General features: G+C 61.0%; 9 protein-coding genes and 1 non-coding gene across 10 annotated transcripts; 4 read left to right on the top strand and 6 right to left on the bottom strand.

Annotated features, from left to right (window-relative positions):
- Nucleotides 1-101: 101 nt before the first annotated feature.
- Nucleotides 102-959, bottom strand: A1Q1_04568 (mitotic spindle checkpoint-related protein; the record flags this gene model as incomplete). Its single annotated transcript, XM_014328001.1, has 4 exons — nt 102-280; nt 331-579; nt 660-814; nt 865-959. 4 exons carry the CDS (start codon nt 957-959, stop codon nt 102-104), a joined length of 678 nt encoding a protein of 225 aa, XP_014183476.1.
- A 213-nt stretch (nt 960-1,172) lies between these two features.
- On the top strand, nt 1,173-2,754 carry A1Q1_04567 (late endosome to vacuole transport-related protein; the record flags this gene model as incomplete). The annotated part of the gene is made up of 5 exons (XM_014328000.1): nt 1,173-1,566; nt 1,610-1,903; nt 2,074-2,159; nt 2,312-2,403; nt 2,454-2,754. The coding sequence occupies 5 exons, from the start codon at nt 1,173-1,175 to the stop codon at nt 2,752-2,754; spliced, it is 1,167 nt and encodes a 388-aa protein (XP_014183475.1).
- Nucleotides 2,755-3,074: 320 nt separating this feature from the next.
- A1Q1_04566 (uncharacterized protein) lies at nt 3,075-4,378 on the bottom strand (the record flags this gene model as incomplete). The annotated part of the gene is made up of 2 exons (XM_014327999.1): nt 3,075-3,100; nt 3,568-4,378. The coding sequence occupies 2 exons, from the start codon at nt 4,376-4,378 to the stop codon at nt 3,075-3,077; spliced, it is 837 nt and encodes a 278-aa protein (XP_014183474.1).
- Nucleotides 4,379-5,791: 1,413 nt separating this feature from the next.
- Nucleotides 5,792-6,925, bottom strand: A1Q1_04565 (uncharacterized protein; the record flags this gene model as incomplete). The annotated part of the gene is made up of 2 exons (XM_014327998.1): nt 5,792-6,330; nt 6,478-6,925. The coding sequence occupies 2 exons, from the start codon at nt 6,923-6,925 to the stop codon at nt 5,792-5,794; spliced, it is 987 nt and encodes a 328-aa protein (XP_014183473.1).
- A 716-nt stretch (nt 6,926-7,641) lies between these two features.
- A1Q1_04564 (pyruvate kinase) lies at nt 7,642-9,772 on the bottom strand (the record flags this gene model as incomplete). The annotated part of the gene is made up of 7 exons (XM_014327997.1): nt 7,642-7,663; nt 7,718-7,791; nt 7,868-8,368; nt 8,432-9,043; nt 9,110-9,267; nt 9,426-9,507; nt 9,593-9,772. 7 exons carry the CDS (start codon nt 9,770-9,772, stop codon nt 7,642-7,644), a joined length of 1,629 nt encoding a protein of 542 aa, XP_014183472.1.
- A 129-nt stretch (nt 9,773-9,901) lies between these two features.
- Nucleotides 9,902-13,816, bottom strand: A1Q1_04563 (signal recognition particle binding protein; the record flags this gene model as incomplete). Its single annotated transcript, XM_014327996.1, has 6 exons — nt 9,902-10,113; nt 10,166-10,314; nt 11,776-12,070; nt 12,108-13,500; nt 13,552-13,745; nt 13,786-13,816. 6 exons carry the CDS (start codon nt 13,814-13,816, stop codon nt 9,902-9,904), a joined length of 2,274 nt encoding a protein of 757 aa, XP_014183471.1.
- Nucleotides 11,352-11,430, top strand: A1Q1_t076. Its single transcript has one exon. It is a non-coding gene; the product is annotated as a tRNA-Gly (tRNA).
- A 381-nt stretch (nt 13,817-14,197) lies between the features above and the next one.
- Nucleotides 14,198-16,141, top strand: A1Q1_04562 (family II 2-keto-3-deoxy-D-arabino-heptulosonate aldolase; the record flags this gene model as incomplete). The annotated part of the gene is made up of 7 exons (XM_014327995.1): nt 14,198-14,335; nt 14,380-14,434; nt 14,496-14,532; nt 14,604-15,056; nt 15,208-15,453; nt 15,533-15,588; nt 15,651-16,141. The coding sequence occupies 7 exons, from the start codon at nt 14,198-14,200 to the stop codon at nt 16,139-16,141; spliced, it is 1,476 nt and encodes a 491-aa protein (XP_014183470.1).
- Nucleotides 16,142-16,306: 165 nt separating this feature from the next.
- On the bottom strand, nt 16,307-17,958 carry A1Q1_04561 (uncharacterized protein; the record flags this gene model as incomplete). The annotated part of the gene is made up of 3 exons (XM_014327994.1): nt 16,307-16,952; nt 17,009-17,847; nt 17,890-17,958. 3 exons carry the CDS (start codon nt 17,956-17,958, stop codon nt 16,307-16,309), a joined length of 1,554 nt encoding a protein of 517 aa, XP_014183469.1.
- A 1,519-nt stretch (nt 17,959-19,477) lies between these two features.
- On the top strand, nt 19,478-23,321 carry A1Q1_04560 (uncharacterized protein; the record flags this gene model as incomplete). Its single annotated transcript, XM_014327993.1, has 4 exons — nt 19,478-19,639; nt 19,686-20,264; nt 20,313-21,137; nt 21,195-23,321. The coding sequence occupies 4 exons, from the start codon at nt 19,478-19,480 to the stop codon at nt 23,319-23,321; spliced, it is 3,693 nt and encodes a 1,230-aa protein (XP_014183468.1).
- Nucleotides 23,322-23,413: the final 92 nt, after the last annotated feature.

Genomic DNA, 23,413 nt, shown 5'->3' with positions numbered 1-23,413 from the left:
GCTCTCGGGATCGCTGGGCTGTCGTTATACAGGTTATGATAGGTGTGTACAGGTGAAGAAATGCTGCTGGTGGTGATGTTGATGTTTCGAAAAAGAGGTCCTTACTCGCCAACACGGTACGCGACCATGGCCTCGAGCGAGTGCACGTTGGTGCTGAAGCTCCTCAGGCGGACCTGCTCGACAGTACCGCGGTCGATGAGATGCGGGTCGGCGTCTCCCCACGTGTTCGGGATCGCGACATCGGGCTTGTCGTTGGTGTACGCGAGGATCGTGAAGGTACCTGGTTGTTAGCTCGTCATCACCTAGCAGCTGATCGTAGGGAAGACTTACACGGCTCGTCGAGAATGGGGAGGAAGGTGACGGAGCTCGTAATCTGCTTCATGATCTCCCGGATCTCTCCCTGGACCTCCTTCTCCGTCTTCTTCTTCGGCTTGATCTTGGGCGCACCTGGCATTGTGCCCGCCTGCGTCGGGCCGTCCTCGGTGTGAATGTCGAATTGCCACCGCTCAACCGTCTCCTCCGTCTCGATCGACTTGATCGCGAGCACGATTCGGTTCAACGCACCCTCCATCAGCCAGGCTGACGTGTTAGCTGAGGCAGCCAGTATCGCAGCAATGATCACCAGTAAACGAGTGACTTGCATCATCAAGGCTACTCACCAGAAACCTGCTGCAGGATCGTTTGGATATACTCCTGCAACCCCTCGTCGGCGGTCACAAGCATGGGCAGGCCATACTTCTTCACCATTCTGCTGTCAGCTGAAAGGTCGGCCAAGCGATGCTTACCGGAACTCGTCGGAGGGGTAGACGCCTCGCTGGTACAGGATCCTGACCGTCAGTTACGCTCGGAGCTTTCGCAACTCACGAGTTGACGCTATACTCGAAGAACTCGGTGACGAGGGCGACACTACCCTTGAGGGTGATGGCCTGATTCTGCCTCTGCTTCTGTGCTGTCGCCATGATGGTTGTGTCGCTGGGAGGAAGACTTGGCGAAACCAAGATTTTGTTGTTGTTGTGATCCAGGGCGGATGACTGGATGGGCTCCAGCCGGCGCGAAGTCATACGCGCAGGCTGTAGGCCGAGCCAGATGGGCGGCGGGGTCAAATGTCAGGCTGACTTTTCGAATTCCTCACCATAGGAGTGCTGGCAGGCTCTTCGCTCCCTAAGCCTGACATGACACGCAATGACATAGTGAGGTGGGTGGCCAAAGCCAGGGCTGCCCGCCGCCCAGCCAGCGTCTGCTGGGCGGGGGCTATGACCAAACGGCAACAAGCAACTCGCAATCGCTCGCCCTACGCCTTCGCTCGCTCATCGATCCAACTCTCTTTCATCCTCTCTCTCTCGGACACCGCACACCCTCCTCCCCACCGCAAACGTCTCTCCTTCATCATGTCCGGGTGGTTCTCCTATTTCACCGGCCGCAAGAATGTCAAGGAAGGAGCCCGTGACTCGATCATCAACCTCCGCCAGAGCCTGCTGACCCTCGAGAAGAAGGAGGAGTACCTCAACAAGCAGATCGAGGATGACCTCAAGAAGGCTCGTGCCAATGCTACCACCAACAAGCAGGGTGAGTGCGATCTTGACATTCCTTATGACCAAACGGCAACAAGCAACTCGCAATCGCTCGCCCTACGCCTTCGCTCGCTCATCGATCCAACTCTCTTTCATCCTCTCTCTCTCGGACACCGCACACCCTCCTCCCCACCGCAAACGTCTCTCCTTCATCATGTCCGGGTGGTTCTCCTATTTCACCGGCCGCAAGAATGTCAAGGAAGGAGCCCGTGACTCGATCATCAACCTCCGCCAGAGCCTGCTGACCCTCGAGAAGAAGGAGGAGTACCTCAACAAGCAGATCGAGGATGACCTCAAGAAGGCTCGTGCCAATGCTACCACCAACAAGCAGGGTGAGTGCGATCTTGCGGACCTCCTGTCGCCGCCGCTGAGCCAGAGGCTTCTGGCTCTTGCTTAGGCATCCGCAGCGACGGCGGCGGCGGTGGAGCCCGCGGTGATCGCCTGGGCTTTCACCGAGACCGATAAGCTACATAATGCTTAGAATCGTTCAGCTGACAAACAGCCGCCACGCATGCTCTCCGACAGAAGAAGCTGCATGAGGACCAGCTCGACAAGCTGGCGGGCATGCGACTGACGCTCGAGACGCAGGTAGGTGTTATCGCTGTGACATGGATGGTGTGACGGGTTCACCTCGTGTGATATCGCTTCGGTATCCGAAGTGGTGTCACATCATAGTCTGTTGCACTGATCCACATCTGTTCTCCGTGCAGCTGTTCGTGGAAACCCGGAGCTGACGACAGATCAACGCTCTCGAGTCAGCCAACCTGAACGCCGAGACGATGGCGGCGATGAAGCAGGGTGCGGACGCCCTCAAGTCGATCCACCAGACTCTGTGAGTAGTTCTATCGTGTTATCGGCAGCACCGCGACTAACACCTCTCAGCAAGGTCGACAAGGTCGACGAGACGATGGACAGCATCCGGGAACAGATGGACGTTGCGAACGAGATCTCGGAAGCCATCTCGAACCCTGTCGGAATGGGCGCGACGATCGACGAGGACGAGCTGCAGGCCGAGCTCGAGGCGCTCGAGCAGGAGGAGCTCGACGACCGCCTGAAGGGCGCCAACCACGTTCCCTCGCACATGCCCGCGCTGCCCGCGAGCCCGATCCGCCAACACGCGACCGCGGACGAGGACGACGAGGAGGCCCAGCTGCGCAAGCTCCAGGCCGAGCTCGCCGGATAAGCGTTGTTTACTCGGAGATCGATAGACCACAAACTCATTTTTTACCCGCTACTCTACTCATCCGCACCGCAACGCCCACCGTTTGCCTTCCACTTGCTGTTTAATTTGCCCGGACGTCTCACAGGACACGCGACTTGTAGGATCACTGGGGCTGTACGACTATGATGCGATTTCACTGTGTTTTGCATGCCGCGGGGGTCGGAGCGCAGTCGTAGCCACAGTGCTGGGAACCTGAGTCAGCGCTGGTAAGAGGGAACTTACTAACGCAGCGACCTCTCTCCGATGCGCGAACTCAAATGAATCTGAAACTGACTCTGCTGCTAACGCCAGGTTGTGTAAAGAGAGACTATGGATGCATCGTGGCTGCCAGAGCCAAAGCTACGGAGTTATACAAAGTCGGAGGAGGTTGAGATTCGCGGGAGAATCACCAGGCGCCAGAGCCAGCAGAGCCAGCAGCGGGGGCGGAAGCGGCGCCAGAAGCTCCAGCGCCAGAGACGGCGTACTCGCTGCCAGCGCCAGAGGCCGAGGCGCTGGAGGCGTCGCCGGAGGCATCACCAGAGGCGGCGGCGTCGGGAGCAGCGGCGGGAGAGGCGGCATAGTCGCCACCACCGGCGGAAGCAGAGGCAGAGCCAGTGGGAGCGGCAGAGCCAGAGGCCTCAGAGGCGGCATACTCGCCACCGGCCGAGGCGGAGGCGGAAGCGGAAGCAGAGGCGCCATCGGCGGCGGGGGAAGCGGCGTACTCGCTGCCAGAGGCGGCGGAAGAAGGCGAACCAGAGGCAGAAGCGGAGGCTGAGGCAGAGGCGGACGCATCACCAGAGACGACCTTGCTGCCGCCCTCGGACTCGTCACCGGACTCCTCGCCTGACTCCTCGCCCGACTCTTCGCCAGAGTCGTCGCCGGACTCAGAACCGGAGTCGTCACCAGACTCGTCGCCAGAGTCGTCGTCCTCCTCCTCGCCATCGCCCTCGTCATCCTCCTCCTCATCCTCCTCGCAGTCGTCGTCGCACTCCTCCTCGTCGGGGTCGTCGGAGGGCTGGCCGCCAGCGCCGCCGGAGCCGCCAGAGCCATCAGAGCCTTGACCGCTCATGCCCGAGCTGCCATAGGCACCAGGGGGACCGCCAGCGCCGCCCTGGCCACCGGAACCGGCCGCGTCACCACCAGAGCCGCCACCACCACCACCGCCCTGGCCGCCGTAGAGGTGCGACTCGGAAGTGGACGGAGCAGACGAGTTGGAGGCGCAAGCGGCCAGAGTGGTGTTGCCGGAGGTGGAGTTCTGCGCGAGATTGCAGTCGGCGGGGATGGCTGAGGCACCGCCGGGAGAAGCGGCAGAGGCGGCACCGGCGCCGTAGGGAGCACCAGCGGGGGCGGAGCCAGCGCCAGTGGGGAGGCCAGAGGCGGCAGAGGGAGCGCCAGAAGGAATACCAGAAGGAACGCTGGCGTCGGAGCCAGAGCCGGAACCCAAGAGGCCGTCGAGAAGGCCGCGCTTGTCAGAGTCGGACTTCTTCTCGGAGTCGCAGCTGCTGCCCAGGAGGCCGTCGAGAAGACCACGCTCGTTCTTGGGAGGAGCGGCGGGGGCGGCCGAAACGGCGGTGAGGGCGAGGACGACGGAGAGACAGAAGCGCATCTTGAGAATAAAGAGTGTGGTATAGGTCCAGCTACGGTGTGATGGGTGTGCTGTGTTGGCTGTGGGTGTTGCAAGAAGTTTGAACAGAGAAGAGGCAGAGAGTGGAATGCGTGGAGAGAAGGGAGAGCGTGATGGACTGGAGAGAAGAAGACGACGAGGGGAGCGTTGTTTATATCTCTCTCAGTGAGGTGGACAGCGCAGCTGCCCAGTGCACCGCTCACTGCGAGTGCACGCAAGGAGGGAAGGGCGCAGAGCTCGTCGGATCGTCTTAGACCGCGTAGCGGTATCAAGGTGCTCGCACTCTCTCGCAGCTAGTCTGGCGTCAAGTGCGACAGGGGGTGAACGATGCTCCGCGCGCTCAGTGAGGCAGGGTGTGTGCCCCGCAGTGGCAAGTGTGCCAATGTGCGCCAGCCCAGTGCCACCAAATGAGTCCTCATGGCTGCGCGCTGCGGCGTGGCTGAGGCGGCCACCATGCCGCGGCGACAGGGTTGCAGACATAGGTGCATCGCTGATCACATGCTCGTGGGCGACCGCTCTGCGCGAACGGCTGTGTAGAACTGTGCAGTGGCAGCCCAAGTCAAGCCAGCATGGCCGAGCACATGTTCAGTTTCACGTTGATCAACGGCGCCACCTGGCGCTAGCCTGTGCCACCTCCTGGCGCGCATTGCGCCTGCGCTGTGACCGGTTTTTTTCTGGTCCGATGCAAGATCGCAAGATCAGCGCATTGAGCCACTGGTAACGGCCCGACTCTCGTGTCCTGTGCCAGCTGAGAACCCCATGTGACCACTTCTTCAACGCACCAAAGAGTGAACAGTCAGTGCAGAGTTTCTCAAGGACCACTGCGGTGCCTGTGTGAACGGACTCCGCGCTGCGTTCATTGCACAGTGTGCCTCACAGACAGATAGCACAGGCTCTCTGCGCCGCTACGCTCATTAGAACGCGAATGTGAGTGAACTGGTACCGCAATCGCAGCCGATCGAACTGCGACCACTGCGGGATCACATTGGTGGCCGGCCCGCCACAGCATTGCACAGCGGAACAGCTGCCACGTCTGTGCACTCTCCGATGCCCTAGGACAGGTCACCAGTTCCAGAGTTGCGGCTTAGCTGAAGTTAGCACGACAACTGTAGCTTTGCAACGCGAGTGTGCGGAGCTAAGTGCTGATTCAAGGTGAGTCAGCTGGAGGTAATCGAGGGTGGTGTGTGCTGAGGGGGGTGCCTCCGCGTGGACCGTCCGCCACGCGGCATCTTCTGGGCGGTTTCACGCTGCTTCTGCCTCGTTATCGTAACAGCACATCTGTGTTCAATGAGTAACAAGTCAGTCAAGTCGTCCCGGGCTAGCTCTGTTCGCCACGTATGAAGTACACGAATACATCTCCTTCTGACACCCCGGCATTACCACACTAAAGCTATCTCAAAGGTCCTGCGAGTACTGGATCGGCTTGCCCTTCTCGGCCTCCTGGAACGAGTTGAGCTTGTCAAGCATCGGCCACAGTGTCTCGGGCACCGTGGCGCGGAACTTGGGGTCGGTGGTGTACTCGAGCCCGTGCTGGAGGAGGTTCCTGGCGCGGCTGGAGTCGCCCTCGGGCGGGCTGCCATAGCAGCCGTGGAGCGTCCTCCGCTTCACAGCGAGGTTGTACTTGCCGACGTGCATGATGTTGTTGTTGTAGAAGACGGTCTGGCCCTTCTTCAGGTTCAGGACCTGGGCGCCAGGCATGGGCCCGCCGTTCAGGTTGGCCTCGCGCTCCTCGGGCGTGCGGATGCGGTTGTGCGAACGGGGGATCGCAGAGAGGCACGCGTCGTCGTACAGCGCCGCGTTCCACTGGATGGAGTGGTGCTTGATTGCGAGAGCCTCGCGCTCCTCCTCCGGAGTCGCCGTCGCCTTGACATCGTCGCGGTGCCAGGAGAGGGCGTAGTCGCGCTCAGTCGGGTTGACGAGGAGGTTGAAGAGCTCTGCGGGCATTAGCGACTGGGAGCGAAGCGAGCAACTCCGGCGGGGGCGGAGCGAGGACTTCCTCCTTCCTCACAGAGCTACTGGAGGAAAGCCCAGATGACTTTAGCTCACACGAGCAGTCTCCGACGGCCTACTCTCGTACTCACCAAACTGCATAGCCTCCCGTCCGACGCCCATGAGCGCCGCCGAGACATCGAGCATGTCATCGCTGCCGTACCACTTGGCGAAGATGGGCTCGTTGAGCTCGGGGTGCATGATGTTCTGGACGCCCCAGGTACCCTGCTTCCTGTCCTCGGCGGACCAGGGCGGGAACTGCTTGCCGACGATGCGGACATTGTCCCACTCGCCCTGGCGGCCCTTCTCGGTCACGCGGTCCGCGGCCTCGCACAGCGGCTCGTAGAGCTCGTCCGGGATCAGGTCGTCGACGATGACATAGCCGTCCTCGTGGTACTGGGCGGTCAGCTGAGCTTTCTCGCTCCTCTTGACGAGGTGACATGTTGACCAAGTCGGGGACGAGGACAGGGAACAGAGTGGAGGTGGAGGTACACTCACCTTGTTAACAATGTCGTCGAGCTGCTCCTTCGTGAACGGCATGGTTGCTTTACTTCTTTGCGGTGGGGAGCGTGACGGCGGTGCACAGCGTTAATATAAGCAGGACCCAAGGCTGGAGATACACGCACTCGGATATGGCAGCTAAGCTCTAGCTCGAGGTTGCTCGGAACTCGCCCCGGGCGACCCGGGGGTACGGTGGCAACGCTGAAACGGCGCTTTCCCCGACCCTCCCCGCGTACCTGGGGTGGGTCGCCGAATTCGCGCATCGCCATGCTGTCGTGGCATGATCATGCCTCACCCACCACAGATAATTCCCGTTCCTTGACCTTCCGTCTGCAGATAATTCCCGTTCCTTGATCTCCCAACCTACAGTGGCGCTCGATGCCGGATGCGACTCGCTCGCGACCGACCGCCGAGCTTCGTTGCCCACCAGTTTATCTGACAACAGGAGGAAGGGCGTTATCTGCCACTCAGGCTGCCCGGCGTTTTGCCCGCCAACCATGTTCTGCGCACCGATATACCGGCTTGCGTGCCGCTTTCTATGCTCCGCTGTACTTGCTCAGACAATGCGCAGTGCGCGCTGCAACTCTAGTGACGCTCTATTTGCCTAGGGCCTGCCCGGGGCGGGCAGACCACGCAGTACATCTTCATTTATCTTCAGGTATATGTCGACTTTTGGTTGTCTTGTTATTACTATTCGGCCAGCTACAGCGCGCCTTCTCTTGCTCTTGCTGCTCTTGCAGATAGCTGTCAGATCTCTAAGCATAATAGTGGATGGACCTGCAGGGTTACCACGCAGTCCACGGTTCGCTCTCCTCCCGCTCTCGCTCTTACTCGTCACGGTCAATGTAGGCGATCTCAAGGTCCGAAGGGTCAGTGGGAACCGAAAGGATACGAAGGGTGTTGGTCTGTGAGTCAGCTATCAGAATCCCCATATTAACTTACGTGGCCGAGTCCTCCCTTCCATCCCTGGACGGCCATGACGGTGGCCTCGGGGCGGATAATGTTAAGGTGGAGAGCGACCTTGAGACCGTAGCGGATACGGTTGTCGACGTCGATCTGCCACTTCTCGGCAGGGACACCGCGGGGCTCGGGGTAGAAGACGGGGTAGACACCACGCGAGAGGTGGAGCTGGCGCGCGGTGGCAGCGTTGCGAGTGACACAGATGATGGGGCACTTGGGGCGGTACTTGGAAATGAGGCGGGCCGAGACACCAGAGGTCGAGAGGACAATGATGGCACCGGCGTCCTGCTCAATCGAGGCGGCGACGGCAGAGAGAGCGAGAGTCTCGGCGGTCTCGGTCGGGCGGGGAGTAAGCTGACGGAGCTGGTCGAAGAGACCGTTGTACGAGATGGCAGACTCGGCGAGGTAGGCGGTCTCGGCCATCATCTTGACGGCCTCAATGGGGTACTTGCCCTTGGCGGTCTCACCAGAAAGCATGACACAGTCAGCACCGTCGAGGACGGCGTTGGCAACGTCAGAGACCTCGGCACGGGTAGGGCGGGGGTTGACCTGGCGTCAGTTGCCGTAAGCGCCGCACAAACTTACGGTCATGGACTCGAGCATCTGGGTGGCACAGATGACGGGCTTGCCGGCAACGTTGCACTTGGCGATCATCATCTTCTGGGCGAGGAAGACCTGCGAGGCGGGGATCTCGATACCAAGGTCACCACGGGCGACCATGACACCGTCGGCCTCAGCAAGAATCTCGTCGAAGTTGGTGACACCCTGCTCGTTCTCAATCTTGACGATGATCTTGATGCTAGCACCGAGCTGGCCGAGGACCTTGCGGATCTCGCGGACGTCGTCGGCGCGACGGATGAACGAGGCGAAGATCATGTCGATGCCGTTCTTGACACCAAAGGCGAGGTCGGACTTGTCCTTCTCCGAGAGGGGGGGGAGGTCGACGGGGGTCTTGGGGAGATTGACGCCCTTGCGCGACGAGAGGGTGCCCGAGTTGAGCGACTTGACGCGGAGCTTGTCGCCGTCGATCGAGATGACCTGGAGGGAGAGGATACCGTCATCGACGTAGATGAGCTTGCCGGGGGCGGTGACCTTGGGCAGGTTGGTGTAGTCCATGTAGATCATGTCGGCAGTTCCGCTCTCCTTGTACGCGGGGTCGGTGGTAACCCAGAACTCGTGTCCGGCCGGGATAGGGACCTTAGTGTATCAGCGCACTGACCTGACAATAACCGCAATGCCGGCGGCTCAGCATTCTCGACTCACATCCTGGTCGTTGGTCATGAGACCAGTACGGATCTCGGGGCCCTTGGTGTCGAGGGCGATGGCGAGGGGACGCTCGGCGAGCTGCTTGTCGGCCTCGCGGGTGTTGTCGATGACGGACTGGTGATACTCGTAGGAGCCGTGCGAGAAGTTCATACGGACTAGGGCCGTGGTCAGCACATGCTCTGTCCGCACACACGCCCCGTCCCCCGTGCGAGCGCCGTGCGGCGGGCGCCTTTCGGGGCGCGGGCGCCAATTGCGCGCACTGCGCCCAGCACAGGCCGGGGAGACCGGAAGGCCGGGGTGTTCCGAGACGCACCAATGTTCATACCAGCGTCGGCAAGAGCGACGAGGGTCGGGACGTTGTTGACCTTGGGTCCGATGGTCGCAATGATCGACGTCTAGAACGGCGAGTTAGCACCACGCGAAGCTTCCGAACCGCCTTCCAACCGGCGCAGGGGCCCGTTAGCCGTGTCAGCAACTCACCTTGCGGAGGTACTTCTGCTCATCGGTGGGAGCATCGAAGCTCGTCGAAAGGCCCGCGAGCCAGGAGATCTGCGAGGAAGACATGGGGTTACGGCTTTCGAAGTTGTGAGCAAGGTTCTGGCCAGCAGAGTTGTAAACGAAGGAGGACGCGGACCCGGGCGAGTGAGGAGTGAGAGGCATGATGACCAGAGAGCTTTACGCAGTGTCCGGTTCAAAGAGGGTAGAAGAAGCGCTTGCGCTGGAGATGGGAAAAGGGAGAGAGAGGGGAAGAGATGATGCCCACGACAGCGACCACATTTTCTTTTAAGACTAGGAGCTCTTGGAGACAGGAGGACACAGGGATCTGGCAGGGGCAAAAAGGGATTGCTCAAGGGAGTAAGGAATGGGAGGCGTCGTTGAGACTTGAGAGTCTTGGGGCTTGGGACGTGAGGACTTGGGGGGATGTGTATGTTGTGATGAGATCGGCGATGAAACAGTTGCGGACACTCGATACGCACGTCTTGAATGAGGCTGTCGCTGGACTGTATCGCGGTCAGTGCTTGGTCGGGAGATGTAACCGGCACCGGGACTCACGGGTAGCAAAAGGAAGCAGCGAAGGCGGGGAAGATGGATGGGGAACAGAAAAGTTGTGATGGATGGAGGAGGTGTCCGGTCGTGAGCTACGGTGGATGGCCATGAGCGGACGCCATAGCTCAGCGAGCGGTCCAGCGGTCCCCTGTGTCCTGACATCAGGCGGTCATCACGCAGCCAATCTGGCTCAGGTGGGGGCCAGGTAGGGCCCAGGGCGGTGGGTGCGGTGCGCGCGGAGGCTGGGTGCAGGCTCAAGGAACGCACTGGACGCACCGACGCACTGACGTAGTTCATTGGTGCTTTGTTGCTACTACCGCCGGGAGGGAGCCCTGAACATCCTCACCCAGTCTGGTGCCCAAGGCCTCGCCACCACTCGACCAACCAGTTCCCACAAGTCCCCGCAAGCCTCTCCCAAGCCGCAGTCCAAGCCCACCTGCGTGCATCTCTTCCACCAACAGCTGCTTGGTGTGTGACCCAGTGATGAGTCACGGGTACCTCCCCACCCCACCAAGCATCGCTCTTATCAGACAGAAGTCACCATGACACCAGGACGTCACTACCAGTAGGCATGCGCGCCAAGGCAAGTCACCATGGCATGCAGCCATGAAAATAAAGGGATGGCGGAGTGTCCAGCGCCGCCTGGCCTGCCTGGCCTGAACATGGCCTGAACATGGCCTGCGTAGTTTGGCACAGTGGCGGACGGCGACCATCCGCTCTGATATCAGTGTCCTGTAGCGCCCTCATCGCCCCGCTTGACCCGCTTGACCTAGATCAGAAGATCCCCAAGGACCCCCAAGACTGCAGCTAGTGTCCTACCAACATGCACCAAAAACTCGCCGGGCTCACGCCGTTCAGGGGCCATGTATAATAAGCAGCGGCCCGAATCGAGCGATTCGAAAATACCGTCCACTCGCCGGCCTGCAAAGGCGCGCGCCTCGCTGGTACCATGTGAACCTAGATTATCCCCGGTGGCCTACCCCGACCGGAGCTCGGTCGCCTCGGCGCGACACCGAGAGGATGAAAAAAGAGACCGATTGGTCATCACGTGATGATAGTGCTACACTGGCACCCACTCACTCATCCGGACACAGCACTGGCTCGTGTCAACGAGCAACGCATCCAGTTGAGTGCACCACTGAGCTAGCCCTAGTGGGTTATAGTGCAGCACACTGCCATTCGAGATTACGTAACAGCTATGGTGAAATGGTATCATGCATCGTTGCCACGTTGAATTCGATGCGGTGGGGGTTCGATTCCCCCTGGCTGTACTCTTTTGCATGCAGGCTGTCCAGGGTTCTGAAGAGAGCTCGCTGGGGGACAGGGAAGGTGACTTTTTAGTCGGAGGAAGATGGTTGGGTGAAGGTTGATTGTGGCGGTGATGCGCGGTGGAGGTGGAGGCCGTTGTCGGCGCCTAGTCTGTGCTGAGCGGCGCCGCGTGCGCCCATCCGATATGCGCAGACCGAGAGATTCCAATGCATATACTGGTACAAGAGGTGAGATTCAAAAACTAATTAGCTAAGAGCGCCTGCACAATGTGGTTGACGCGCAGGTGCCTCAGGTCGGTGTACGTCTGTCCACATCCGACGAACAGAATCGGCTGTCCAGTGACGTACGTCATGCTGAGCGCCGCGCCAACCTTGTCGTCGATTGTGTCGAACTTGGTGAGGAGAATGCCATCGATACCGCGACGCTTCGTCGAGCCGCTTGCGGACGAGAAGTCCTTGAGCGCACGGTCGAACTTGGTCAACTGGTCGACGGCCTCGTTGCCGACCAGCGCCTCGCCGACGAATACGATCTTGTCCGGGTTGTTGACCGTCACGAGCTTCGCGAGCGCGCGCATGAGCGGCTCGTTGTCCTGCATTCGTCCCGCAGTGTCGATAAGCACAACGTCGAACCGGTTCTCCTTTGCTGCATGTTAGCTCGGAACTAGAAAAACTCAGCTTACCATAAGCAATGGCGTCCTTAGCGATGCCGGCTGCGTCCTTGCCGTAACCACGCTCGTAAAGCTCGATGCGACGCTGGCCAGCGGCGTCCGTGCCCATGCCGAGCTCGTCACCAAGCGCACCTAGGTTGCGCACATGCACGCGGAGCTGCTCGACAGCACCGGAACGGAACGTGTCACACGCAGCAATGAGAACGCGCATGTTGTTCTGAAGAAGCCAGAAGCAGACCTTTGACAGGTTGGTCGACTTGCCGACACCGTTGACGCCGACGAACGTGATAGCGTACGGGTCCGGGGGCGAGTTCGGGTCGGCGATGGACGACGGCTGTGAGCGCTTGCGCTGAATGTCGACGAGGATGTCCGTCGACGTCTTCGGCGTCAGAATACGCGTCATCGAGTCCGACAGCGCACGCTGCACCTCCGACTTGACACTCGTCAGGCCACCGAGCTTCTTGCCGACAATCGCAGAGCCAACGGCGTCGCACAGCTTCTCGGCAATGTCCTTCGCGACGTTCTTCGACATGAGGTGCTTCTCCATGTCGGCCAGCACCGGGCGCAGGTCCTCCTTCGTCAAAACCTTCTTGCCGGAGAGGCGCGAGAACATGTTCGTCCACGTTCCACTGTCCTCCGGCTCCTCGTCGTCATCGTCAATCTTCAGCTTCTGCGTGCGGCGGGCGAGGATTTCCTCCTCAGTCGGCAGGTCGTCATTACGTCCGTAATCCCAGTCGGCGACCTCGTAGTTGCCGGTGGCGGTGCGGGTGCCCATGGCGTCCGTCGAGACGAGAGCGTCAACGTCGACGGTCGCCGTCTCGGGTGCCGGCGCAGAGTAATCTAGGGCGGCCATGTCCTGCGACGACACCTGCGAGTCGCCCCACTTGCGCATGAGCTTGGCGGTGGTGCCCGATGCCTTGCGTGACGGAGACGGCACGGGCGAGGGAGACGCCGTGTTGCGCCCACGCCCGCCCTTGCGTCCCTTCATACGTCCCTTCAGCGCCTGCACGTTCTTCGCTATCTCCTCAGCAGAGGGAGCCGCCCTGTTGTCGTCCGACACATCGGGGCCTGGCGTCAGCTGGAAAGCAGTGGCCGGAGTTAGCTTACTGGAATCGGTCGGTCCAGCAGTCAGATGGATCTGACGCTGCGGCAGGCTGCGAGATCGACCTCCGCTACCCTCAAAAGTCTTCAGACACCTGTCGAAGATCTTGTCCCAGCGCTCCTCGACGATCTTCTCTCCGAGCGTGCGCAGCGCAGATCGGCTTTGGTCGACAACGCCACCGCGGTTCGAAAGCACGTCAACGAGCGACTGAAGGTATGGCTCGAACAAGGAAAGGAAGAGCTGCTTCACGCGCTGCAGCATGGCGGGGATGTACGTGAGCGGCAGGAGGGCGGGGAAGACAACCTATGATGTCAGCAATCTTCCTCATGAGGTGTGCGCAGCGAGCTGACTCACAACAAAGACGAGGCCGAGTCCGTTCTCCATGGTCCACCGGACGCTGTAACCATCACGCTCAAAGACCTCATCCTCTCCGCGAGCCTTGCCCTCGATCAGGGCCTCCCTGATAAGGCTGTTGACCGGCGAGTTGACACTGGCCGCAAGATCGGTGAAAGCCGGGGTAAACGAGCGCGACCACAGAATGAGACCGCCTGACGTTAGCTTGTACACGGCAGAAAGACAGCTACGCACTCTGGTGGGAGATCGAGATGTGATCCAGCATGTTGGGCAAGCTGGTGAGGGTCAAGAGGGAGGGAAAGCAAGAAGTTCGGATCGAGGTCACCGGTGCACTACATGCAGCGATCCGCATCCACGCTTAACCTGGCGCCGTGTAATCGCGTGAGGTTTGGTTCCGGGATATGCGGGGTCTCCACTGCTGCCTTGTCAAGCCACACCACATGGCGAGCGGGAGCACTGCGCGGCACATGTGACGGTCGGCACCTGACTAGAACGTTTGGTTGCTGAGTCGGGATGTGCGGGGCCAGCCCGGACCATTGACGGTTTGAGGTTTAAAGTCCAAAACGAGCGAGCAACGTTCCTTTTTCCCAAACTACCACTTCGACTCGAGTCTGCATCACACACACTGCTGACTCTCGCAAACACCATGGCGACGAACAACTGGACGCCCTCGTCCTGGAGGGACAAGCCGATTGCCCAGGACGTCACGTACGAGGACAAGGAGGAGCTGGACCGCGTACTCGGCAAGCTGCGCCGGCTGCCGCCCCTCGTCTCGACGGTCGAGGTGAGGATGACGACGAGGGTGGTGGCTGACGACAGATCGACCAGCTGCAGAAGCAGCTCGCCGATGTTGCGGCGGGCAAGGCGTTCCTCCTCCAGGGAGGTGACTGCGCCGAGCTCTTCGACGACTGCTCCCAGGTAAGCTCATTATGTCCAGGTGGTAGCTGACGATCAGGCGCCGATCGAGCACAAGCTCTCCTTGTAAGCTGTTCGACTTCCCGCGAAGCTGACGACAGGATCCTTCTTATGTCCCTCATCATCCTGCACGGCAGCCGTCTCCCCGTCGTGCGCGTCATGCGCATTGCAGGCCAGTACGCCAAGCCGCGCTCTAAGCCGACCGAGATGGTCGAGATGGAAGTAACGGAGAACGTGGACGGCGAGCCCCTGACGCGCATCAAGCGCGAGGAGGTGCTCTCCTACCGTGGCGACAATGTGAACGGGCACAGCACCAACGAGCGCGCGCCTGACCCCGAGCGCCTTCTCGGCGCATACTTTCACTCGACGGCTACGCTCAACTACATCCGCACTCTGCTCTCGAGCGGCTTCGCGGACCTCCACCGTCCCCTGAACTGGAGCTTCTCGCACGTCCGCTCGCCCGAGCTGCAGCGCGCCTTTGCGAGTGTGGTCGAGAGCCTCCAGGACTCGCTCGATTTCATGAAGGCTGCGACTGGTGGTGCTGGCGGTTCGGAGCGTGGTGGTACCAGCACGGTTAACATCTTTACTAGGTGAGTTGGGGCAGAAGCGAGCGAAGCGAGCTTCAGGCAAGCCGTCGGCCAGCTTCTGCAGCGTCGACCACGGCGTGAAGTTGCTTACGAGCGGCACGGCGCAGCCGCCTTGCTGCAGCTGACCAATCTCCTATCTTAGCTGACAACACAGCCACGAAGCCCTTCTCCTCGAGTACGAAGAGGCCTTCACGCGCCCGCACGGCGGCGCGCCCGCCTTCTCGCAGCCGCCTACGCGCGCGAGCACTCCCAGCGGCGGCCGCTCCACCAACGCCGCGTCCAACGGCACGCAGCCGACCAAGTTCTACAACCAGACCTCGCACTTCCTCTGGATCGGCGACCGGACGCGGCAGATTGACGGCGCGCACGTCGAGTACTTCCGCGGCATCGCGAATCCCATGTATGTCCCTCACACACGGCACGATAGTGCCGTGTGTCCCCGCCGTGTGCTGGTAACGGAGGCGATAGCTGACACTCAGTGGTATCAAGGTCGGCCCGACGATGGATCCCCAGGAACTCGTCCGTGTGCTTGACAGTGAGTCTTTCCCCCACACCCTCCGTCCCAGCTTGCAAGAAACGCAGTTCAGCTGACCCCAGTCATCGACCCGGACCGGATTCCGGGCAAAGTGACCGTGATCGGGCGGTACGGTGCGGAGAAAGTAGAGCAGTACCTGCCCGCGCACATCGAGGCTGTCAAGGGCACCGACCATTGCGTGGTCTGGCAGTGCGACGCCATGCACGGCAATACACGGACCTCGTCCTCGGACCCCTCTCTCAAGACGCGCCTGTTCTCCGACATTGTGCTCGAGATCACGCGCTCGCTCTCCATTCACGCGCAGCACGGGACGCACCTTGGCGGTATCCACCTTGAACTCACTGGCGAGGTCAACGATGAAGGATACTCTGTCACCGAGTGTATTGGCGGCAGCATGGAGTTGGCGGACAAGGACCTCGGCACGAATTACAGGACACACTGCGACCCCAGACTCAACTTTGAGCAGAGCCTTGATGTTGCGTTCCTGGTCGCTGATTATCTCAAGGCGAGGAGGAGGGGCGAGAAGCCGCGCGACTTGTTCAACAACCAGTGAGGCATCTAGACATGCACAAGTATCTACATATTATATATTTTTGACTATGAAGGAGGACTGCTTCATTATCGTTGCGTCGTTTAATCAGCTGCAGTCGTGCTGGGTCGTAATGTACTAAGCGTGTGAATGCCGGGAAGAATGCGGCCATCGCCGCGCAAAGGTCTGTTATGCCATCACCAACACCCTCAGCGCGTCCAGTGTCGCCTTGAAGTCCTGCTCGCTCTCGATCGCCTCCTCGCACGCACTGATGATGCCGTTCCAGATAGCCTGGTTTTTCGCCTGCTCCATCTCGGCCGTTGCGTCCAGTGCCGCCTGGCGTTCCGCCATCGTCCTCTCGATTAACGCCTGCAGTCTCGCTTCCTCCGCGCGCATCCCCGCCAGCCGCTCCTCGAGCTCACTGCGCTGCGCACGTAAGCGGCCCAGCTCTTGCGCGAACTGGCTGTGCCCCTTGCCCAGGCTCAGAGCGGGGGAGGAGTCGCTCCGCACCAGCTTGCTCGGCGGGTTCGGGTTGGACACGGAGCGCGAGCTGCCGGTTGTAGAGGCGGATAATTTTGGCGGACGGGGCGGCGTCAGGTGGTTGAACGACGTGTCTGAGGCGAGGCTGACGTCGAGACCGGCAAGCGCCGACGCATCGCCCGACAGAAGCGTCGAGAGCGCTGGTGTATCCGGTACGCCGCGGCGGCGCACGCGCTTGGGTGTGGACGTCACCATGGACGTGGTACGCAGGTGACGGGCTCGGGGCGGTGACGGCCGGGAGACTTTCGGCGACGCCTTCGTGGAATCAGAGCCATTGGCAGGTGTCGGGCTCAGACTGGAGCGGGGTGAAGGCGACGGCACGGCCGAGACACGAGCTGGATGTTAGCTTACAGGCCACTCCTCGATCTAGCTACGTACGATGAGTTGAGCCACGCTCCGCGGTCAGCGGCTCGAGCTTGCTCGCCAATCGCGAAGCGACACTCGACGATCGCGTCACGCCCATGGCTGCTTCGGCCGTCGACACAGAGGCCGACTGTCGCTTGTGGCTCCGCGTTGGTCGTTTCGGCGGCGTCTGTGTCGGCGGCGTGGCCGAGTTCTGCTGTCAGCTGACTGTGCAAAGCCACGCAGCGTGGACTCACAGTTCGGCGGATGGTGGAGGACTGCGCGACGATGCGCTTGGCATTGTTGAGTGCGACGTTCTGACTGGACGCGGACGGTGCTATCGTTCCCGACGAGTGAGAGGGACGCAACGAGCGTCCGGCAGTTGTCGTTGAGGTGGTCGAGAGCGCAGCCGACGCCGTGCTGGCAGTCGGACGGTGTTTGCCCTGTGCTTTGGCACGGGTACTGCGTGTGGATTGCGAGACTTGAGATGGAGCCGGTGTTGTTGTTTGGGCAGCAGGGACCGGGATCTTGCCGCCTGCTAACGCTGCTAACCCCGACTTGACGGACTTGGTACCTCTTGTTGCCGCTAAAGAGGTCGACCGAGGAAGACGCGACTCAGTCATCGTAGACGTTCCGGTCGGCGTAGGTGTCGCTGCAAGGTGGACTGTGCCTGGTGGGTCTGAAGTGAGTTTGGAATGTGGGTAGGACAAAGGAAGATGGAGAGAAGGAGTGTGCGTAGGTAGTCGGGTGATGGAAGGATCGAAGGAAGGAAGACGTTTTGTGTGTGTGCTGATGGTCGAAGATGATGATGGCGGATGACGGTGTCTAGTGTTTGTTGACTTTTGGGACTAGTGACGAGCGGATATGCGCCCTGTGCAGCATGCGCTCACCGTGATTGCTCGATGCGGATTGCGATCGCCGACACTGCCCTGCCTGCGATCTGGAGTACCGTTGTGCATCACTGCGAGTGTTACGCTGATTAAATTAGCCATCGAAAGGAGCTCGTCGGGTGCACGATGCGTTGAGAAGCAGGACTGATGGTGTGCATGGTTATCAGAGTTCCTTATCAGTCGGCGGGTGGTCGATCGCATTGGGTCCTGGTGAATGACAGACGGACCGTTGGACGGAGCGCGTGCAGTGTGCATGACGCGTCATGGCGGATGTGCGGCGTGCGCAGCAGCGGGGACGGGGCTGAGACCAAGGATGCAGGGTGCGGGCCCGTCATAGCGCGGATTCCAAACAAATTCAGCGTCAAGGTTTGACACCCAAGGGCGCAGGCGAGCTGCCAGGCGGGGCTCGCTTTAAGCTCCGGCGTACAGCATGCTTGCAGCCGTGCCTTGCGAGGTCCAACAGTCAAGGCTACCACGAGGAACCCGCGTGGGGTGTGCGGGTCCAGGCGTAGATCCGCGCGCCGCGCTCTGGCTCTGGGCTCTCTTTGAGACTTTGGAGTGATCGCGTATGATCAGCGGGAGCAGGATCCTGAGGCAGACGACATCCCGTCTGCGAGTGAACCCTGGTGTATCACAACTTTACCGCGGTCTCCTTGTTCGCTGCCCCTTAGTGCTGCACACGGTACAGTCCTCTCTCGCCTCTCTCGCCCCTCGCGACCCTCGCGCGCACGCACCATTCCACCTGTGCGCCTGTGTGCACCCCCCCCCCCTCGCCCTCGCGGACGCTTCTCTGGTCCTGCAACTTGTCCTGCATGTCCTGGCCGTTCCTGCAATCCTAACACACTGGATCCTGCATTTCCTATACTGTACGTTCCTACCACCCATCATCCACTAGTCCTCATCAAGACCGACGGTTCTGCTGCTGCGACCCGCTTGACCACTCGTCAACCGCACGTACAGCTAGCTGCCCCGCGCGGCAAAGTCAAGGTCCCTCCTCTCTCACACTCGATCCCGCCTGCCCTTCTCCTTTGCTCATTGCTCCTTGCCGCCGCGACTTCGGCCACCAACCCCCTTCCCCGCGCAGCACCGCGCTTCGGTTTCCCATCCTCATTCCCCCCTTCCTCTCTACGTCTTCTGTCCTTCGCATACTCTCATTCGCGACTGCACACCCCGGCCCGCAACGCCTACAACGCCAAGCGAAGCATCGGCACACCTTGCTCTATATTCATACCTCCCGCTTGGCTGCAACCGACGTCTTTCATTGTCTCCAAAACTCTTCCCGGCTCGCCCCCCACCCCCGCAACACACGCAATCCCCTTCCCCAGAAGGGGCAACAGCGTCCCCGACGTTCGCTGTGTTCGATCTTGCACATGCGCTTCTAGCTCTCTACGCCCCATTTGCCTTCCTTCAACTATTCAAACACCTCGCTTGTCACCTTGTTGGCCGCTTCGCCAACTGCGCCAACCGTGCCCACTTCAGCCTCACCTCGCCTCTTCCTTCTTAGCGACCCGCACCGATCACCTGTAAACTTTCACTCGCTGCACCAGGCTAGGCTTCGTCGTCGGTCCGGCTCCGGACGTCATCAGCCATGGTCTTCTTTCCGCCCCGCGAGATCGTCGCGGCTCTGATCACACCCGGTGTGACTATGGATTATGCGGCGGACATTATCGAAGAACATGTGCTGCACCGCCGAGCCAATGGTGACTCCCTCATCGACGTCGCCAACACTATGAACCAGATCGAAAAACGGGTGCGTCAGAGCTGTGCGCGTGCTTCGTTCCCAGCTGACAGGACAGGTTCCTCGCGCTGCACCAGCTGTGCGCCAGGCACAGTACATTACCAACATACCGCCGCCGTCCGAGTTGACTCCCCCTCCAACACCAGCAGGACACCCTGCCTCTGCTTCCACGACAACGCTCCTGCGGTACCTGACGTCCGAGCCAACTCCGTCGATCCAGCGTGCCCGTGAGGCAATTCTGGAGTATGTCTTGAACCGCGAAGCACGGCTCCGAGAGAAGAAGCCAGGACGAGGAGGAAAGGGAACGCTGGGTCGGGATGGCTTCGAAGAGATCGCCGCAAGTCTCGCAGAGATAGAAGATGGTCTTAGGGGAACCGGCATTCTGGCGGAGAAGGGCGTGGTCCGAGATCACTTTGTCCCGGACGACGAGTTAGACGGCGCGCGCCAACTGGGCCTTGCCCTCGTGCTGTCCCTCCGAATGCTTCTGTCTTACTTTACGCTTCCGGACCTCGCCCGACAGATCCTGGCATTGCCCCCTAGTGACGCGGAGCGAACATTGGTGCAGCATATCCGTCGACGCGTCGCGGGTGAAGGGCGATACGCCGTTGCGCGCGAATTAGAATATGTGGAAAGTCTGGTGAGTCACGTCGAACTTACTGCGCACCGATCGAACTAACGATTCCAGACACTCGGTCGACGACCCGCGCTGCGCCCGGCGTTCCGCTCGGCTCGCGCCAGGACTCTCCTTCCCACGCAGGTCCTCTACCCCATCGCGCTTCCTGCTCCGTCAAAGTCGAGCTGCATCAAGATGCTGACATCGTTCATTAAGGATATCGAACTCGGCGGCCCCGGTGCTGCTATCGCGTACACTGGCAATGGAGTCAACGTTCCGTTGGGTGTGGAGAGAAACGGCTTCGGCGCTAAGAAGAGGAGCCCCAGGATGTCCGACACCCCGTTGGCACCTAGCCCGGTGACCTCGCCACTTAGGAGCATGGCGCAGTTGCCAAAGGACCACAACCCGATCGAGGCATACACTCTCGAGTTGCTCTCGGAGTACATCACTCGCGAGAAGAGGGAGTACATGCTCAAATACCGATGGGCCAAGTCTGGCCGGGAGCAGCTCGGAAAGGATCTCGGCGACATTGAGGCTGCCGTCTGCCTCGTCGGCAAGAATACCGCTTCAAAGCATGCCCCCACGTTGTTGCCGATCTTCCTCGAGCTGCGTAGGACGTTTGCTCTGCCCGTTTCGCCTCTTCCCCGCCCAATTGTGGACCCCTATTACGATGTGCTTCCCGAACGCCCCGACCCTGACTCGATTCCGTTGCGGGAGCCCACGGTCAGCAGCATCACGGCGTCTCTGTACGTCAACCCCCGCTTGGACGACGCTGCTGCTCTGAATGTCATCGAAGAGCTGCTGGAGAGCGAGCGAGAGAAGGGCGTGAACGCCGACGTCAGCGAAGAGAAGACGATTTCGTGGCTCAATGGTCAGATCGACCAGATCGAGAAGAGGGTAAGCTATCCCTTTGCGCTCCCCAGCTGACGGCAGTTCCCCGATGGATCATACCAGACTGTGTTCGAGCACGCCCGCTACCTAGCGGCTCATCCTCGAGTGATGGCCGACGCCGACGCTCAGAGCGCCTTCCCGGCAAAGAAGCGCGAGGAGGAAGAGCCGCCGCGACCGGATTCGCGCAGCTTGGCTCATCGCCGCGCCAAGTCCACAGCTAACCCGCTCACTGGCAACGACGAGTTTGGCTCGAATGGCGACATGGCTCCGCCCCGTGGTCTGCACAGGACTCATTCGCGGTCGGCGAGCATGCCACTGCGTGTTAGCACCAGTAGCGGCTACTCTTCACGTTCGTCGAAGCAATCGTCCTACGACATCAGCTCCCCCAGCCCGGTCGTCGCGGTGGCGTCTCCCCGCGATGAGCCTCCACCGCTGGAAGCTTCGCCGGCCGACAATGTCGAGAAGATCGCCTCTGACGGCGACTCGGACTCTGCCGATTCCGAGTTCGCGCGCAAGGTTGCTCCCTTCCCTCAGGTGACGACTCCTGCGTCCCCACAGTCTCCGATTGCGGCGATCCGCACGGACATCCCGGACACGAAGCCAGTCCTCACGTTGGACTTTGACAGCCCAACGAAGACGACGGACGGCGGCTGGTGGGATGTTCTGACGTCTCCGGCGAGGCTTCCGAGCGAGCACACCACCACGCCCATGAAGATGCCTACTGGCGAGTCTCAGCCAGCTGTCAGCGAGTTCGGAACGCCCATTAAGATGCTCGACTTTGACAGGACCAACACGGTCACTGAGTCGCCACGCGACCGCAATGAGCCAGACGAGCGTCCCATGTCCGACCAGTCAACTTACGCTCCCCTGACAGGAGCCCACTTAGAGGCTTTACGCAAGCTCGACCCGTCCGCTGTTCCCCCCGTGTCACAGCCCAGCGCCGAAGCTACGCCCTCTTCGCCTATCGACATTTCGGCTCCTGGCATGCTCCTGAACCTGGGCAGTACTGGCCGTCGCTCCGGCGCGTCAACCCCGACCAGCGGAACGCCCATCACGCCGACGTTCAGTCGCTCTAGTGGAGGGCTCGGGCACTCGGCGCCGAGGAGCCCGACTCTGCCGACCCCCACTCTGGACCAGCTCATCTCGGAGGAGGACGACCTGGCCCGCGGCCCCCCCATGTTCGCCTCGGTCAACCGACCCAAGCCGGCTTATGCGCAACACGGCAAAACGATGTCGCAAGGCTCGACCATGTCTCAGGTCTCTGTAGGCTCGAGTCAGCACGGCAAGACCATGTCCCAGGGCTCGAACGACCCTCCCTCTAGCCTGCGCATGCTCAACGGTGTCGGTTCACCGGATGCTTATGCTGCGTCGGGGCCCCACCGACGTACGTCGAGTGGTGCTCCCCATCCCAGCACTCTTCCAGGTGTTCAGTCGCAGACGCTGCCCTCCAGACGCGGCTCTGGTGCCCGCCCTCCGCCGGTACCCGTTATGATCGACCGGCCAAACTTCCCTTCTTCGTCGCACAACTCGCCAATGCCGTCGCCCACTGTTGCCGTCACTCCGCGCACGTCGGAGGCCAACACGCCCGTGTCGCCCGAGAGCCAGCCGCAGTATGGCTCGTACAACACGCTGCTGCCCGCGAGCCGTCCGAACCCCTTGAACCTGGACCGCATGAGTGCGTCGCTCGGCGCCTCATCGCCGCTCGCCTCGCCCACGGTGCCCGTCATGCCCGCCGCAGCCGCTGAACAGCGGCACTCCAAGTCGCGCCTCGGTAGCTTCGGGCGCAGCGTTGCCAAAGCCGTCTCCGGGACGGCTGCTAGGGACAGCCACAAGCCCATGGAACGCGAGTACACATACCAGAAGCGCGAGTACCAGGTTGTGCCCCCTTTGCAGCCAAAGCATCTCGCGCAGCAGCCGGCCCAGCCTGCTCCCTACTCCCATCAGCCCGCCTCGCCGGCGCACCACCAGCCCGCTCATCACTCTCAGCATAGCCACCACGCCCTGCCCCCTCAGCCGAAGCCGCTCCAGCCCCCTCAGCCGGCTCAGCGCCCGCTCCAGCCGATCAACCCCGTGCCGGACGCGAATGCCGCGCCCATGCGCAACGGCCGCGGCTCACAGGTGGACAACAGCCCGGCCAAGTGGAACAAGGCCATGGTCGCGGGTATCATGGGTCCGCCGGCTGAGCGCTAGTAGCGGGTAAGCTGAAGTGCGGCTGCAGGCGGGAGGGATAGCAGCGGGAGGGATAGCAACGCCGAGGTCGAACGCCTGACGTAGCGCCACAC

The sequence above is a fragment of the Trichosporon asahii genome (genome assembly GCF_000293215.1).
Source record: "Trichosporon asahii var. asahii CBS 2479 unplaced genomic scaffold scaffold00005, whole genome shotgun sequence".
NCBI lineage: Eukaryota > Fungi > Basidiomycota > Tremellomycetes > Trichosporonales > Trichosporonaceae > Trichosporon > Trichosporon asahii.
Note: the sequence above shows the minus strand (reverse complement) of the source record. Positions and strands in the feature narration are given on the sequence as shown.